General features: G+C 40.8%; 1 protein-coding gene across 1 annotated transcript in view; it reads left to right on the top strand.

Annotated features, from left to right (window-relative positions):
- The window catches only part of NRAP (nebulin related anchoring protein), a 57,567-nt gene that overhangs the window by 36,540 nt on the left and 1,880 nt on the right, over positions 1-19,147 (top strand). Inside the window, exons 28-40 of the mRNA XM_083441063.1 lie at positions 1,070-1,177; positions 3,105-3,215; positions 4,157-4,354; positions 4,779-4,883; positions 6,402-6,500; positions 7,944-8,048; positions 9,487-9,594; positions 11,433-11,744; positions 13,018-13,122; positions 13,933-14,031; positions 15,069-15,173; positions 17,608-17,715; positions 18,281-18,592. Coding sequence (XP_083297189.1) covers positions 1,070-1,177; positions 3,105-3,215; positions 4,157-4,354; positions 4,779-4,883; positions 6,402-6,500; positions 7,944-8,048; positions 9,487-9,594; positions 11,433-11,744; positions 13,018-13,122; positions 13,933-14,031; positions 15,069-15,173; positions 17,608-17,715; positions 18,281-18,592 — 1,875 coding nt within the window. The remainder of the gene's footprint in view (positions 1-1,069; positions 1,178-3,104; positions 3,216-4,156; positions 4,355-4,778; positions 4,884-6,401; positions 6,501-7,943; positions 8,049-9,486; positions 9,595-11,432; positions 11,745-13,017; positions 13,123-13,932; positions 14,032-15,068; positions 15,174-17,607; positions 17,716-18,280; positions 18,593-19,147) is intronic.

Below are 19,147 nucleotides of genomic sequence, written 5' to 3'. Positions count from 1 at the left end.
AATTGATAACAATGCATTTAGATTTCTGCATCCTGAGGGTGATCATGTTAAGACTATCTCAGTCCTCATGCAATGACTGTCATTGAAGCATTATCCCATGCCCAAATTCCTTAGTTTCCTCCTTTACTTTTAGTAAAGGCAGCACAGGATTGTGTTATAGGTTCTGTGACTTGGTCTAAAAAGACTTGCTAGGAAGATGCAGAAGAGCTCAGGAACTAGGGCTGAGGTGAAAACTGCTGAAAAAAGAATTTTGTCAATCTTCATGCGAGTCAGAGAATAAATGCTGCTCCCTAAATGGGGTGGGGTATAGTGTAAAAATTTGCTGACAGGTTCATAGGGAGAGGGATTACTTCATTTTCTTTATATGTAGCGACTGGCCACCATCTTCTTTATGTCAGGATGCTTCTGGTACAGCATCAGTCTGGGCCATTGTGGGGAGGGAAATGGCAGCTGACACAAACATTTGTGCTCCCATATGAACACTGGCAATTACCATTTCCGTTAGTGTCTGGCTGCCATTCCCCCCCCCCCCCCGCCAAGATGCCTTGGAACAGTACTGCATCTAAAGTATTTTGTTTAAGAAAACATCCATATTATTGCCACTGCCTCTGGTGGTAGCAGCGAAATGAAGCACGAAAGAAAAAGCAACCGCCACTGCTGAAGGCAAGTGCTCTCTGAAAATATGGCCTCCCAGTGTTGCTGCCTGCAGATGGAGTCATGAAATCATAACTCGGTGGGTTGTATCCCTGATTTTTCCGTTTAAATTTACTGGATTAAATCCAGACCACAACATAGTTGGACTTGGGTTCCCATAGAAACCAGTAGAGCTTAAGGCATTTGCCTTATTGATTTCATTGTAACCTTAGTTCAAATAACTGGGGCTGGATCCAGCACACTGTCAACAGTGAAGTGCAGCATTGGAAGAGAGCTGTGACCCAAGATGAGCCTAAAGGTATATTTGCCAAAACTAGGAACAAGGGAATTAATGCAGGTTTCTTTCTCAGTGTAGGTTCATGCATATGATTGGAGAGAGAGCTTCAAACTATTCCCATTTACTGTCTTAAAACAGATTTGCTACAAGGAATCCTGGAAGAAGATGCAAGATGGGGGTTATAAACTGAAACTGGATGCCATTCCTTTCCAGACAGCAAAGGCTTCCACTGAGATTATAAGTGATGTAAGTTGATTTAATAGCAATATTGACTAGTACAAAATGGGAGTTCTTAGCTGATAAAATTCTCCAGGGGGCAATTGGCATGGACAGTGGGAAGGCAGAAAGAAAGCCTGTGTTTTATGTTTGAAGAGAAAATACAACCAGCTCTTGATGATCTCTACAGATTGTGTGACTGGACTAAAAAAGCAGACATAATTCAGTGTTAAGTAAGTGTATCCTGATGTATGTTAGGTACATAATGATAAATTTGTGTTTTCCTGAGTTTAATACTTACTTGAAATATTTCTTTACCGTCCCTCATGATCAAATTCACATTAACAAATTGGCTACAATTAAACTGGGGGAAAATCCTGGGGTTTAGTGAAAATAGGACCCTAATGTGCAGTGGTGTAGCAAAGCCAAACGGAACATTAACAAGGGTCTTGGACAGGCTAGAAAATAAAGCAGCATATAACCTGAATCCTTCCTTAGCTCAAGAGCTGTAAGATAAACACAGAAAAGTATTTTTGCTACCATGCTTTGAAATAATCATATCCCTTGAGTCAAAAATAATGTTAAAGAAGTCCTGAATGGAGAAGCCTTTTCTCTTATGGCCTGTTGGGATAAAAGAACTCTTAGGTTTTATTAAATAATAAATATATATCTTTAAATAAAATTATTTTATTAAATGTATAACAAACGCAACCAACAGAGTATTCTGAAAATTCAACAAAAGAGAAAAAAACAACAATTGAGCATGGTCAGATATAAGGTATTGATGCAAAAGATATAAAGAAAAATATAACAAGACACTTGTACAAAAGAGGCAATTCAGCAGTATTCCAAGATAAGACATAAACAGCAGATCAAAAACTCATGTAATCAAAAGTAGTGCCATATGATACTGTGTTTGGTTGGAATTCAAATACAGTCATACCTTGAGTTACAGACGCTTCGGGTTGTGCACCGGGCTGAACCTGGAAGTATCAGAACTGGTTACTTCCGGGTTTTGGCACTTGCGCATGCACAGAAGCACCGAATCGCGACCCGCATGTGCACAGATGCGTCGCTGCGGGTTGCGAATGTGCTTCCCACACGGATCACATTTGCAACCCAAGCGTCCACTGCAGTGGCGTAGCGTGGGTTGTCAGCACCCGGGGCAAGGCAAGTAATTTGTGCCCCCTAACCCGTGGATTTGCGCCCCCTAACCCGTGGATTTGCGCCCCCTAACCCTAACCCCCAGATGTTGTGCCCGGTGCGGCCGGCCCCCCCGCCGCACCCCCCACGCTACGCCACTGGTCCACTGTATATGAATTCATTGTGCCTGAAACCAGGTAGCACGTTGTTTTTTTTCTAATGTTCCTTCGGCAGATTCTGCTGAAATTATAGCCCTCTTCAGAAATGACAAACCTACATTCATTCGATGCCTGAGTGCGAATGAAGGCTGCTCCAACTAGCTTTGCCCACCAGAGATTGCTGCGCATGCAGTGCAAACATTTGCAGTAGGGAAGCCTTTCACATGTACAGCTGTATATACTAAGGTTTCCGTGGCATCTGGAACCACACTCGAGAAAAGGTCTAGATTGCAAGGAGCCTGAGCAAGTGTGTGTGATGAGTTCCCTGCTACAGACATTCCCACTAAAGGCATGGATGCCAGGGGGCAGGGCACAGGCTAGTTGGCACAGCTCCACTCCCTACATTGATTGAATTGGCAGGTGTCATTTTTAATGAGGGTCTCTCTCTTAGCGAAACAAAGTTTCTTCTATTTAGTAGATATAAACTGAAATTTCAAACTCCCAGTCCTCTTTTTTTAAAGCAGACTATGCCTATTTTAATGCAGGTTTGGATCTTTATTTAAAATGCTTGCTGGCTGAGAAGACGAGAAAAAGTAATGCTGTAGTGGCCAGTATGTTTCTGTAAATCCTCATGCCCTTGCTTCATCTTTCCTCAGTACAAATACAAGGAAGCATTTGAGAAAATGAAAGGACAGGTGATTGGCTCCTGTGGCTTGGAAGATATTAACATTTCTCATTCTGTGCATGCAGCTTTGCTGCAGAGTGATGTGAGTATCACAGGGCATGGAAGATGAACCTAGAATAAACATAAACAGATGGCCTTTGATAGGTACTTTGAATGATGGAGCACTTCCTTTTGAGTTGGCAGTACTCTCACAACAGCAGCACAATTTGTTTATCCATATTGGGCAGGACTCACCTAAGGAGTCCCATCAGTGGAAGCTGGTGCAAGAGGGCTTCCCTCCCATGGGCAGGCACTAAAACCCAGACTTAACAATGGCTATGGGAAATAAGAAGCAGCCTGCAGGCTTATAAATGTCTTCCTGCTCCCCTTGCATGGTCAAACTCTTACCTTCTCCTTCGAACCATCCCCAGTTCCTTTTCAGAGCAATTGATGGTATATCATTATACCTGAAATTTGGTTAACTGTGTTGGTGAGACTCGTTAGACAACAACGAGAAACTGAGCCTTTAGTGTCATTGGAACAACCCGCCAATAGGGATTCAGAAGGTGCCAACTTTAAAATGCCTGGCGAAAACTTTTCTATTCCTCCAGGCCTGTCAATGCAGGCTCTTAAGAGTACACTGCCTGCCCCACCCCAATGGTCTATTGATGCTTGTTTTTAATATATTTTTAACTTTTTATGATTTTATTGTTTGGTTTTATGTTTTTATCCTGTTAAAAACCACTGTGATGTGATATATATATATTGGTATATGTACATATTTTTTATAAATATAATAAATAAATACACACTAGCCACACCTGACATTTCTGATTTCCTAACCATCTCACTGTCACCATCCAGAGGTCTGTATAATGTGCACACTGCACAATAGGCACTATAGAATGAGGCTGCCTGAGTTTTCTTTGCTGTTCCGTGTATGTGTTGTAAGCAAATAAATTCAATAGAAGGTTAAGCAGGTTTGGGTTTAAGCCATGGCGTTGAAATAACAGTATTTCTTCCTTCTTTCCCCCCCTTCCCTAGGTAAATTACAGGAAAGCTTTTGGCCTTCAGAAATCTCACTTCCGCCTGCCCTTAGACATGGTGAATCTGGTACATGCCAAAAAAGCCCAGTCTTTGGTCAGTGATCAGGAATACAGACAGTGGCTTCATGATTATACTTCTCTGTCTGAAGATGTTAGGCTGAGGTGTGCCAAGAATGCTTATAAATTACAGAGTGAGGTAAATGAAGTTATTCTTGAAGCCTTCAACATTGGGGGGGGGGGGGGGGGACAACTGCGACACTGTGGTTTCATGCTTTGTCTGTCTCTCAGAATCAGTGACCAGAAATGGTTTTTATTGCACAGTTTCACTTTAATGGTCTTTCCATCTGAAATTAGGAGGTAAAAACCACGATAATCTACAATTTTCTTATAGACTATATATATTGAGCTTCTCTTCCTCTCTTTCCCTCCCCCCATCTCTCTGTAATAGTAAGTATGTACAAAGTAAACACATGAACACAGAATCTGAAAATATAATTCCAATATGCTCGAATGATACAGACGTCTTGAGTAGCAGATGTTACTTCTAACGAATGCATTTAGATGGCTATATTGCCTCTCCTATTCCACGTTGTAAATTACTTTTGATTGGTTTCCCATAGAATTTATACAGGTCTGACTTGAACTTTATGAGAGGAGTTGGCTGTATTACACCAGGGGCCTTAGAGATTGAAGCAAAGAAGAAAGCTTCTGAACTCATCAGCGAGGTAACAAAAGAGGGTTTTGATTTTTTCACTACAGACAAGAGTTTGCCAGATGTCTGTGTAAAACTGGGCTGGCAAAGTAACTCCCTGGATTAAGGGTGGGCTCCCTTCCTCACCCTCCCTCTTTATTTGATCACTCAATTCATGTCCTGGGTGAACTCAGTGGAGTTCAAGGTTTTTCAGACCTTGCTAACTACTTTCACAAACTTTCTATTCTGTAATCAGGACCCAAGTGGTTGGTACATTAGGGTGAACCTTTATAGAAGGAAATGTTCCTTTCCAGATGAAAGAGAGGCTGTGTTCTGTTATTAGACACAGAATCACATTTCTCAAAACCCAGGTGGCTCCATATAAGTGGCCTGGAGAGAGAATTTCTCCTTCTCCCCATCTCTGTTCTTTTTCTTTATTAACTCTCATCACATCTAGTTTGGCCCTGAGTTTGTCTCCAATGATCACATATGTCTCTTTTGTTTCTGGGACTTCTTTCTTTTGCAGAGCACACACACAGTTCAAGCTTCGCACGAACCTTGTTGAAGAGCAAAATTCCCATTGGTTTTAGCTGAGCTATATTATACTTCTGGTCAGGAATTTCCTTAGGTTTCCCTCTTTGCTGTTAACTGCCATCATTTTCTGTCTGGGCTCACAAGACATATCTCTATGACATAGTCCTAACTTCACTGAAACCAAGTTCCTCATTGCATTCTCAAAAAGCTGATAATTGCAATGAAAGCCAGAATTTCTCCTTTTCAGAATAAAAATGCCCAGATTTTAAAATCTAAAACAAAGCACAAAAAGTACTGCTGAACAGGCCATTTGGCCTGAAGGCACACCCAGCAAAATGCCCTTCATAAGCCCATTGCACCCTGTCAGCCATGAGCTTACCAGACACAGTTAGTTAATACACAGTGGGAAATAGTGTATTTCTATTTCTATATTGCCGTTCTCTATTCCTTTGGTGGACTATGAACCAACATTCCTGATGACTCAGGCTGAAATGTAACTCACAACATAAAACATTCTTCTCACATTGAGACTCTACCCTGGCCCAGGTAGCTGCACGTGAGCAGTTCGTATTTATTTTTATTTAATTAATTACTCATTCAAATTTTTTAATAATAAAAAAATCACCCTACATCCTAACAGATTCCAGAGCAATGCACAATACAATATAGTTAAAGTAGCCCCTACCATTTTTAATATCCCAGAAGCTAAAAGTGCCTGCTTCTTTGCCTATATATCTGCCATAACCACCTTTCGGAGACAGGTCGTGAGCACACTTCAGCAGTGGTACTGCCAACTGGTCCTTGCATTTATGGGGTCTCTGCTGAACTTAATAAATAGACATGGACGCAACAGTGAGTTGGGAGCATGGGATTAAATTGGCATAGAGGTCACCGAACCAATCTTTTTTTGCTGACCCCATTGTAAAGTCTAAATCACCAGGAGCATTAAAAATACAATGTCCTCATCTCAAAATGTAACTTAGCTTCTGCATTCCTCTTCCTTTGTGTGTGAATTCAGAGTAAATACCGTCAGCAGCCGAATTCCTTCAAGTACACATCGGTGACAGACTCTCCTGGCCTCCTTCATGCAAAATTCAGCAATATGATTGCTAATGAGGTAGGCTCTGCTAACGTGGATCAGAAAATATGCTGTTTAAAATGCAATGAGCTGAGGAGGGAGTAGGGAAGCAGGCTCTGAGAAATATAATACATCAAAAGGAGAGAAGAAGGCATCATCGATTTATCCTTTAGCATAGTTAGATCATTTTTTATTATTCCTGGACAAACATTTAGTATCATTTTGTCAATCAGATTTGCTCCTTTAAAACGAAACAGTGGCAAAAATAAAATAAAAATCAGAGCATCCATTTGATATGAATTCATGCAACTGGCTTTCTTTTTGTACTTGAAAGCAGCCATAATGCAAAGAAATGCAAAGAAGGAGCACACAAGGAGGACAGTCTTCGTGATGGTTAATGTGTGAGGTGCTGAATAATTCGTTCAGGAACCCACTTAATGCACCTGAGGCCAAGAATCTTGTTTCTGATTTTTCAAAAACATACAGATGGCCTTGCAAATTCATTATGCCATTAAAAAAAAGAGGGGGGTGGAATCACATTTGGGAGCCGACATGCTCCAAACTGTGAACTTCCTTTTTAAAGAAAATGTTCATGGCATTTTTCACAGCAATATTGAATGTTCCTAGAGATGTCATCAAATAAGGCTCTTAAGAGTTAACGGGATGTTACCCGTTAACATCCTCTGCCATCAGAGCTCTATTTCTTATTGCCAGTTTGCAGCTGGCTCATACCAGTGTTTGACATAAGTCAGCCTTCCTTTGGTAGGTTTGTAGGTAGCCCTTAGCAACTCATTTTGTGGCATCAGTTAGACTAGTTAATTGAAGCATTTTGATGGACTGCAATAGTGCCCCAGATTATTTCCAATGCAAGTATTTCTATCAGCAGCAGAAGCCATATTGGATTGTGTGTGGGAACTGCTGGTAAGCTGTCCACTCTGCATGAGAGAAAAGCAGGGGCGCCTCTTTTATCACAATGCCGACCTTAGCTGGGCTATATAGCTTTTTAGATATTTGCCATGCACTATTGAACCTTGTGCTTCTTAAAAACACTTCTTCCTTTTTTACCTTTTTAAACCTATGGTTTTACCTGTGAATGTTTATAGGGATGGGTGTATGCAATCATTTATCCTGGGGTAGACAACTTAGTTCCCTCCAGCTGCTCTTGGACTCTCATCAACTGTCCAGTTGGCCATGCTGGCTGGGCTGATGGGAGTTGGGCTCCAAAAACATCCAGCTGACTAATATGCACCCTCTGTGGCTAGACTTCTTTCAGGCAAAACAATTTTACGGTGAAACATTCAACTCTAAAAGACTGCAGTTCTTTACATAGACATCTGAGAGTAAGTCCCATTGAACTTAATGGGACTTGCTTCTGAGTAGATGCGCACAGAGCTGCACTGTCAGATAATTCCTCAGAAAAAGAAAGAATTCCAGTATGCTAGTATAAATATATTCATTCATTTTCATTTAAATCTATCCCAGCGCCTCTACAAGGCAGCAGGGGAGGACTCTTTGCATCACTGCACTGTGACGTTGGGCCTTCCTGAATTTGAAAGGGCGAGAACAAATGCTATCAATCTCAGTGAGGTAAGTGCTTGGATCTATGCTATCCTACCCCTCTTTTGCCCTGAAATCATTGGGCATCCCTCCTATTGTAGGCGTGGTAAGTGTACAACCACAAAGACTGTATTTTGCAGTCTTGAAGAACTGTTCAAGTTGATTAATTGTTTATTAAGACTTTCAAAGAGGTAAGATATTACCTTGCCATCTGGCTGAAACATATGGATTGCATTTTATATTTGCTGCTGAATTTGTGTTTTTCAGTATTGGATGAATCTGAGAGGGTGTTGTTGCTTTCAGGTGTGGTTTTTTAACATTCGCATTGCACTATCATATGGGCACCATAATTAATTTGTGTTGGTGCTGAGTTCTGCAAATGATTTTTGCTTTGTTGGGTAAACAAATGGTGACTTTTAGAGTGTTGGGACTGTGACCTGGGAGATTTGACCAATGTTCAAATACCCATCAGCCATGAAGCTTACCTTGGGCTAGTCACCATCACATACACAGGTTTATTGTGAGGATGAAATAGGGAGGTGGAGAACCATGTACACAACCTTGAGATTCTTGGAACATAAAGGTGGTATATAAATGTAATTAATCAATAAATATCTCCTGGTGTAATGTGTGGCTAGAAATTAAAGACTTCATTGACGATAGTTTTTGTAATGATCTGAATTATGATATTGTAATGATATTATAATTACAATATGGTATCAATTATTCTTTGAACCGGGTATAGGGCGGTATCTAAATTCAATACATAACGAGTGCAGCAATTTCAGACTATATAAATAAACTTGACATGAGCGGATGGAGACTGCACTAGGCAAAGGACAAGTAAGGAGAAAAGAAGGCAGGCTTTGTTTACTTACCTAATAGCTTCCGTATGATAGAGAGGGTTAGTAGTACACCTCCAGTATCTTCAAGATCCAGTACAGGTCCATGTTGTCATATTGGCTATATGGTTACTAAGAATTCTCTTTGTGATGCCCAACCCAAACCCCAGTTGTGGAGGCAGAATCCCCATGCCAGCCCAGAATGCAGCTCAATAATTCAGGACAATAAGATTCCCTCCTGGCCGCTTCCCCTGATTCAGGTCCCACCTTTATGGTTGTGAGGAACTGGCATGATGTGCAGGGGTCCTTGCATTAAGAAGCTGGCCATGGCTTCCTCACTTGCCCTGTGTCAAGCCTTCGCTTGAGTCGTCATTGCTTACAGAGCTGTTGGCACTTATTGTTCTGCACACATGCTACAAGGACAATACCATGCCCAAACGGTTGTCATTTTTTAATTGCATTGTTGGGACTGTATTTGCTTTGATTGGGGCTTCCTACAATAGAGTAAAAAAGAAAAGAAAAGCAAAATCTAGACGTGCTTGCTAACTCTATTCAACAACCAAGAGAAGGTTTATTCTGTCAATTTACTTGCACTTTAAAATTTAAAGTTGCCATTTCCACTTTAGGCAAAATACAGGGAGTCTTGGCATAATCTCCGCGCTCAAGGCTACAAGCTGACAATGGAAGCAATCCCTTTCCAGACTGCCAAGGCCTCAAGAGAAATTGCCAGTGATGTGAGTTGAATTATGCAGCCTTCCATCTTGCCCGATTTTTGTTAACTTCATGTAATACATCGTCTAAAGCAGATTATACCGAATTAAAGCAGCACCATAATCATGTGAGACAAGGATGTGAGACAGAATATATTAGTTATGAATGAGATTCTTTGTGTGAATTAAAAAAAAAAAAGAGTCACTGTTAATCAGAAGCCAAGGCATGCTGAAGATCTTGCGATGGGAATTGGAGAAGGAAAAAGTATCTCTGGATACTCAGTTCCAATTTATCCAAAGTATCCAAAATACTACCTGTCTATGCAAATATTTAATCCATTCCTTTGTTTCCTTGAATAGTCCACCAAAGCAATTAGGGGCAACGAAAGAAAAATAAAGTTAAGCATGCATGAAAGGGCTCAGAGTATTGGTGTATCCATTCGGATGTCTTTCTGCATTCATTTTATACCAATGAATTTAGAGATACTAAGCGGCCAAAGGTAATTCTCAACTTTTCTGAAAAATCTCTTAGAAAATCAAGCATTTAGGCTGCACCCAAACAGTGATACATCTAGATGATTTAAGACTCTGGGCTTAAGGGTCTTGTGTGGGCGTTGGGGTTTTTAGATGACCATGTGTATTACCTCAGTTGTGAAGCACACAATTAACATTTCTCTTCTCCCCCTCCACACATTGAAGCCCATGCCTCACAACTCCTGATACATTACAGTAAAATACCAAACAAAACATAGATATATTCTGAGCACTTTTGCATTAAAAAACCCCCTGTCTTAAATCATATCACTGCCATGACTGCAGACATAAAATGGTATTAGCTTCTCCCTTCCTGATGCTACTTGCTTGTATTTGGGAACGAGTACCATTTTGTTATAAGAAAAGGTACGGAATATCGTTTAAAGTAAAAATATTAAAATGAGACTCTTTAATCATGTCCATGCCTAACTGGATGTCACCTGAGTATAAAATGTTATATATGAAAATACAAATAGAAGTTGCTCTGATGGGCCCTGCATGCCTATGCCAACCTAGGTGCTGATGCTGAACTGTCTGTCATCCACAATACTCTGGGTGGTCATATGGTACAGCCCTAGACTTCAGCCCTGAGGTTCAGTCCTACCTGGGCTGAGAAACACCAGAAGTCGTGTGCATACATAGGACTGCCAGCTTTGAGCCCATTGCTGCTGCCAAAGTTCAATGGGAAACTTGTTTGTTGAGAGAACTCCGTAAGAATGGTCGACTCTGTCTGTTGACTCTTGAACTGTTGTCTCACTGTAGGGAAAGTTACATCCAGACCTGGCTGTTCCATGTTTATCTAAACATGGGATGTCTCATATTGCCCAATCCATCCATTAAAAGAATTAGTGTTTTGGCTGCAGCGATACCACTTTCACTAAAACATAGGGCACGCTGGGCCACAGTGTAGTATGTTCATTGGAACATAATACCTCCTTAATGCCATGGTTGAATTTTTATTATTTTTTTTAATGCTCCAGTGACAATGGCCATGCAGAAACATGCATGCGCGATCCAGCCTTATAACAATGGCAAAACTCTTTCTTCTTCCAAATATTTTCTAAACTATCCTTTCTTAGCTTTAGACCATGTAAAGGGAAAAAAGTTCTGTTTCAGAATATGGTTGTTCAGAGCCATGAATGAAAGATGCAACGGAAGGAAAGATAGAGCTGTAATGTGAATTGCATGTGTCTCTTGCGTTGAATTTTACATTGCTAATTCTCTTTTCCATCTCTCTCTATCTCACAGTTACCTAGGCATAATACCTACTTTTAAAGTATCTAAAAATCATGAATGCCAGCTAAACAGCATTTCCTTTCCTTTTGCAGCTTCAATATAAGCATAGCTTTGTTAAGGAGAGAGGGAAGCACATAGGTGCCAAGAGCGTTTTGGATGATACCAACCTGCTGCACTGCTTGTATGCCGCAAAGCTACAGAGTGAGCAAGAGTACAGGAAAGGATCCCGAGATGCCAGTTCTGAGTACCACCTGCCTTTGGACATGGTGAACCTGGTCCATGCCAGGAAGGCCCAGAATCTAGCGAGCGACCAGGATTACAGGAAGAGGCTGCACGAATATACAGTGCTCCCCGAGGACTTGAAGATGAAGTGGGCCAAGAGAGCGCACCTGTTGCAGAGCGAGGTAAAGAAAGATACTGCTTAGACCTTAATATAAATAGTACTCACAAGGTGATGGCCTGTTTGATTTTGTGACTGTGATTAGCTAAAAAAAAGGGAGGGGGCATGGTGAACCGAAGCCGTGAGTGAGAAAGAAAGACAAGTATTTGCTTCAAAAATGTGCCTGTCATATGCCTACATGGCTTTCGGGATTCTGTTGCTAATTGAGCTCAGAATGTGATGGGGCGGCTGTTGTTCCATTCAAAACCAATCGCAGAAGCTTGTCTAGATGAAGAGTGGAAATGCCATTGATAGGAACCTAGGCCTCAATCAAAGCCCAAGCGTGTCTGCAACCTGTTTGCCTTACTTTACTGTAAGACTCAACTCTATATTGCAACAAAAGGCAACTTGAAAGAGCTCTGTATGCTTTATCTCTTCAATGAAAGCCTCCGAGAAAACGGAAGAATCCCTGTTGGATTTTCCTCTAAGTGTAACAAATGTACCAATTGCCTTTGTTCTTTTCCTGAGGTGAGACAAAGGCAATCTGCTGCAGAAACTGGGAGATCCCAAACTATAAAGCCACCCATTAACATGAGGTTTAGCTATTGCATTAAGAGGGGCTTCAAAATTCTTCCTGCTCTGCTTTGATAGAGACATGGACTTTTACACTTGGATATTAACTACTAGACAGAATATTTAAAAAGGATATGCTGCCAACAGTTCAACTATCCAAGTTTTGGCTTCAGGCCGCAGGTAGAGGGTGGGATACACTTAAGGAGCCCCATCAATGGAATTCCTGAGAAAGGGCTTCCTGGTAATCTTATTAAATCACATTGTACAACATCTAGCATATGGATTAAGTTGTCACCCCAATTTCTTTTAGCTTGCTGTAAAATCTCCACTTTTAATAAGAAGCAACCACAATATTGTAATCCAGCTGAGAAACCGAGTTACGAATACTTGTGTTGGTTTTGCGCAAAATAATTTGCATTCCTGAATTGGTCCTTCCTTTTAAAATAGCTTTGTACAGGTTTCAGTACCAACAGGTGGCATCACTTCTTGCTTACGGTTATGTTGATTCAGTTGTGGGAGCTCCTTTTGTATCTTGTATATGATGCATTATTTAATTCCAAAAGGAATGGATGAATGCAAAGAAGCTTGGCTCTATGAGATGATGTATGCGTGGAAAAGACAAGACAAAAATTTTAATACAACTCGAGGAGTCATTGCTAGGCCAAAAAATAAAAATAAAATAAAAATCTGACGAAGTCTAAGTTTGTTTTGTTTTTGTTTGACAGTTTCGCTACAAATCAGACCTGAACTTCATGAAGGGGGTTAGCTGGATGGCTCTGAGATCCCCTCAGATAGAGAATGTAAAGAAGGCTGGAGAACTCATCAGTGAGGTACTGATAAATCTTTCATGGGATGGTACGTCTGTAGGAATTGTTTACCATCAAGGCTCCTTGTTACATGACACTTATGGATGTAGCTTAGCATTTCCTTTTGATGTGAGAGCCTGTTTATACAACGGTTGTACGTTACCAAAGAGCAGTACACAAGATAGGAGTCCACCTGTGACATCCTGCTGCATATTTTCTACCCTGAACAGGAGACTCTCAACAACAAAAACACATAGCAATAAATAAAGACGGCAGGCTCGGCAATGGAATGCTAAGCAGCTGATAACATAGTTTTGAAAATTGCATACTTGAAACTGACAGCAAAGTCAGTGGAGAGTGATTCTATCGTGATCAGCATAACTTATTAACAGAGAAAATGTCCTAAATGTGGATTGGAGATCTAACAGGATGACATTTTGGATACAGATTTCTGTTTGCCCAGTCAAAACTATGTGTTTTTCTCTGTGCATCACTGCCATAACATATTGAAATCATTTTGGACAATTGCACATTAAAGACAAGTGTTGAAAACGACATTTTCCCATTTGTATATCTTTTTGACAAAACGAAATCCATTGGGGATCTCTGGATATAGACAAATTATATATGCATTTATTTTGGGCAAGCTATTTCAGCAGACACATAGATAGAACAAACCTTCTCTCAATGTTTCTTAAATGGTTTTTTAAAAAATTCTATACAATATGTATTAAAACACACATTTATGTATTATTTCTACATCTGCTGCCACACATATGAAATATTCTGTTTTTAACTCCAGTCTTTATTGCATGTTTTATATTCCACTTATAGACAAAGTATCGTCAGAAACCAGATAGACTCAAGTTCACCACAGTGACCGACTCTCTGGACTTCCTCCATGCTAAGAATAGCTACCTTCAGTGCAATGATGTAAGTTAAGTATTTTTTTTATCATGTAGAGCAGTGGTTCCCAAACCTTATTTTTCCATGGACCACTTGAAAATCGTTGATGGTATTGGCAGACCACTTAATTATTTTTCTGCCCGTTGTTGCGATTTAGGTGTGCTGTGCTAAATGGTGAACGATTGTATTCTATTGCTTCTTTCCCCCCTTTCATTGTATTTTATCGAATTACTGATTACATTCAAATTGCAATGCAGTGAAATACATCCTAAGAAATAAAAGCAGCGTTAAAAGTACAATTAAAAATCAGTGCAAATATTTATGGCAGGATTTACCTAATGAGCCCTATTGACAGAAGCCCTGTGCAAGGAGTTCCACTCCCGCAACAAAGCTTTCCTCCCATGTGCCCCCTGAAATTGGCTCTGGGGGGTGGGGGTGGACAGAACCCCCAGAATGGAGCACAGGGGGAAGAAAGTGGGGGGGGGGGTTCTGTCTGGCAAACTGAACTGCTTGACAGGCGAAATAATTGGAAGGGCGTGATATTGAAAGTCAAGCAATATCTTGTCTTAGGTAAAGGACCCCTGACAGTTAAGTCCAGTTGTGAATGACTCTGGGGTTGCAGCGCTCATCTCACTTTATAGGCCGAGGGAGCCGGCATTTGTCTGCAGACAGTTTTTCTGAGTCATGTGGCCAGCCTGAGTAAGCTGCTTCTGGTGAAACCAGAGCAGCGCACAGAAATGCTGTTTACCTTCCCACCAGAGCTGTACCTATTTATCTACTTGCACTTTGCCATGCTTTCGAACTGCTAGGTTGGCAGGAGCAGGGACCGAGCAACGGGAGCTCACCCCGTCACGGGGATTCGAACCGCCAACCTTCCAGTCAGCAAGCCCTAGCCTTAGTGGTTTAGACCACAGCGCCACCCGTGTCATCTTGTCAAGGCACCTTTAATAAGCATAGGCATAATTTAATATTAAATGCATTTTGTACTGTAGCTCTTGCTGGAAATAGATTTTTGTTATCGTTCTAGAAATTGTGAAAGTAACAAATGTCATTTGGTTTGTCAGAGGCTGTACCGAGCCGCCCACTTGGAGTCCATGCATGACTATACTCTGCCTCCTGACCACCCTGACTTCATAAGGGCACGTCTCAATGCGCTCCATCTCAGTGATGTAAGTGATAGATCTTTTCATTTTAGGTGATGGGTTTTGTGAATGAACACAGCTACAATTAGTTGCATTTTGATTTCATATGTACCAGGAATACGTCCGGCCGTCACTTGTCCTAGTAATTCCAGTTTGTAGATAATTTTCTTTTTAGCCTAGGTTGCATTGTTTCGAAATGGAATATAGTCGTTTCCTGTGTATTAATTCGCAATTTTATTTCATGCACAAATTACAGTACTTTTAGAGGAATTATGTTTCATTAAATTACCTTAAAAGGTGCATTTAGTCAGCTACTGGAAATCAAAATAGAAAGAGCATTGTGCATTGACAAACCTTTACTCTCCTGTTAGAAGAAAAGAATGAGTGAGATGTATTGCTCATGCAGTTAGAACTGTATTGCCATGCACAGATGAATGTCACAGTTGTAAGTCTGATATGTACCCTTTCTTCTCAAAACATTCAAATGGACCAGCATGTATCTGAACTGAAACAGCCAGGGAGAGCATGGGGAGATGGAAGAGTTGGGGGCCTCTCATTAAAAATGAAACTGTTTTTGGTAGATATACAATTGGATCAGATGCCACACACAGAAAGCTGTTGAGAGAGACTGACCTTACAACACACACAAAAACCACATTGGTATTTGTAAAACTGCAAAGATAGCTGTAAATCAAATGAATGTAATGTGTGAGGATGAGTGCAAAAGCTGTGCAAACTGTGATAAAGTAAAATGATGCATGGGGTTTCAGATCAAAGGACCCATGTTACAGAATGATCCGCAACAGCAAGGCAAAAGCTTTGGCAGATTAAAAAGAGAGAGAGGAAGAGGTAGGAAAGGGCTAGGACTTGCTGGTGGTTGCAAGATAGAAGCTCCCATGGCAAGAGGCACTCCAGATTTGGACTTATGGCTCAGCTGAGGAGGAACCACGGCTCTTCCAGCCCACCTGATTCCCTTCCACCCCAAAGGGCTTGTTACTCCAAATATTCATACCCTGATTATTCTAAATAAATTTAAGGATTTATCTGGATTTGCCCTTTAAATATGCCATCTGTGGTCATTTTTGGATGGAATGCCTCCCATATTATCTCATCTGGGATAATTTTGGATTCTACTGTCATGATCTGGGAGGAAATAATTCAAGAATTAGATCAGGTGCTCTAAGTATGTTTATCAGAAATTGCAAGCCCACTGGGAAGTGTGGATGCCCCATTTCTTGCATTTCCGCTCTCCATGTCTTCAGAGGTACATTTTTATCGCAGTCTCATAGTAAATAAACATTATTTGTTCAGTAAGTAATATGAGTTGGAGGCCTGAGATTATTACCTACTATCATGTCGAGCAGTCGTTTCCAAACTAATTTTCCCACAGACCGTTTAAAAAATTGCTGGCAGACCACGTAATTATTTTTTTCTGCCTGTTGTATTGATTTGTACATGCTGTGCTAGATGCTGTATGTTTTTTAATTGGGTTTGTTTTTGTTTTTTCTTACATTGTGTTTGATTGTGTTACAACTTGCATTCCATAGAATTCAAACTGCAATACAATAAAATACCACGTAAGAAGTAAAATAAGCAATACAAATACAATTGAAAATCAATATGTATATTTAATGCAGACATGCCATGGGCCATCTGAATGAAGCCCGCAGACCACCAATGATCCATAGGCCACAGTTAGGGAACCGCTGTTTTAGAGAATGTGCCCTACCCAAAGTAGACCCTCACCAAAGTAGGCTATGTCTCTGCTCATTCGCATCCTTGCACCCATGCACAAAAATGTTTTATTTCTCCTAAGCTGAATGGCTAAACTTGAGAAACATTTCTCGGGCAGGACAATGAGGCAGTATCACAATAACTTCAGACACTGTAATATAAACCCTTGGGATTGAAATGAGACATGTTATCTTCAAAATTTGCATCTTACTCATATAAATCATATCCAATATTTTATCTGGCAGCTCATTATTTTAGATTAGTTGATGAAACCATCAGGGTATGGAGCTAGCACAGAAAGCATTAGAAGTGCTTTAAGTAACAAAAAGTGGAGACTTGTAGCACTAACATTCCTACACTGCAAAACCCAAGATGCTACTAGGAGATGTTTCGAAAGACAGAATAGGGGCAGTGTGTCGATGCAATATTGATGTGGCTGATGCATCAAAGTGTCTAACAGAAACCAAATAAGCTGGAATCAATGTATGCATGAAATGCCAAACAAAATCTCAATTTGGGTGTTTTTGACTCCCCAACAATGAGACTCTAACCAATGTACAGTATTCTGTAGGTGGGGATGTTGAAGGGCTGCAGGGCAGTCAGAAAATCTTAAAGGCCTGTATGACTGGCCCAGACACAAATGGTCCCATTAGAATCAAATATTTATTACTATAAGAACAAAAGACTTGTAAACTAAGGCATCGTCTTTCTTAACTCCTTCCTGCAGAAACTTTATAAAACATCTTCGGAGGAGACACGGGCAGCTGGCTATGATTTCAGACTGGATGCCATCCCTTTCCAGACGGCTAAAGCTTCCAGAGACATTGCCAGTGATGTATGTATTCAAGATTCAGTCTTAGGATCCCATTACAAGATTATTGGAATGGCAGGCTCCTATGCAACCCCTGACTTTTACTTTGCAGTTTAAATGGAGCTACTGGTATCCAAAGACTTGAGGAACATGCACTCAAGCTCTTTCAGGCCAATCTGGAACTGCTAGAAAGCCAGAGTACAGTCCAGATGAATTTAGGTGCATATACATTTTGTTGAATTAATGAGCTTCAAGTTCTGAAGTCTCATTGATTTAATGGAGCATCAGTCATTTTTTGAGCTGTGCAAGCTGCCTTACACCATTGGTTTCCATTTCTTCCACATGCTTGTTAATGTATTCATCATTAAGTATGCTATTGATAATAAAACTGTGTATATTCTGTAAATCCAATGACCATTTCTTTCCAGTCAAAAATTGCTCCAACAAGGCAGCTCTGCCCTCTGGATGTAGATGCTAGTACTCTGATTTAGCAAAGTTATATGTCCACATAGAAGTCACAGCTCTCTATACAAAAATACTATAATAAGGGAATAAAAATTATTTTTGTCTTTGTCTCACTACTCTGCAGTTCAAATACAGAGAGGCCTTCCTGAGGGATAGGGGGCAGCAGATTGGATTTCGCAATGTGAATGATGACCCCAAAATGAGGCACTTTCTCAAGATGGGCTACCTCCAGAGTGACAACCAATACAAGAGGGATTTTGTCAGAAACAAAGCGCAGTTCAAGAGCCACATTGACCAGCCAAGATTTATCCATGCAAAGAAAAGTCAACAGTTGATAAGTGATGTCAATTACAGGCAGCACCTGCATCAGTATACCTGTGACCCAGAACAGCTGAACCTAAAGCATGCTAAACAAGCACACAACCTCCAGAGTGATGTAAGTGCATTGATCTATAGGCTAGAGCAAGCATCCCCAAGCTCAGCCCTCCAGCTGTTTTGGGACTACAACTCCCATCATCCCTAGCTAACAGGACCAGTGGTCAGGGATGATAGGAATTGTAGTCCCAAAACAACTGGAGGGCCGAGTTTGGGGATGCCTGGCTAGAGTCTCGTTCCAGGGCTCTATACTCTGTACCAAAACTTTGTCCTTGAAACATCTGCAAAATGCCCCCCTCTTTTAAAAAAAGAATACCGTACCTTTTAAAGGGTTTGGCTAGTAGAAAAGAAATGCTAATGAAGGACCAAAACATGCCAGTACGGAGTGAGTCAGCTATCCCCCTGCATCCCATTGCCCTGGAACAATGCTGCTTCTATGCAGTTTTGATGAAAGGAAATGGTGGTTCATGAGCTACTGAAAGCTTGTGGCAGGAAAAAAGTGGAAGTGGAGGGAGAAACAAAAGGGGGAGGCTAGTTAAGGGGGAATAGCTGCTCTCCTACCTTGCAATTTCCCACCACCTTGAAAAAATTGAACATCTCCTTTCACTGCCTGCAA

This window comes from Podarcis tiliguerta (assembly GCF_965153285.1).
Source record: "Podarcis tiliguerta genome assembly, chromosome: 5".
In the NCBI taxonomy this organism is placed as follows: Eukaryota; Metazoa; Chordata; class Lepidosauria; order Squamata; family Lacertidae; genus Podarcis; species Podarcis tiliguerta.
Note: the sequence above shows the minus strand (reverse complement) of the source record. Positions and strands in the feature narration are given on the sequence as shown.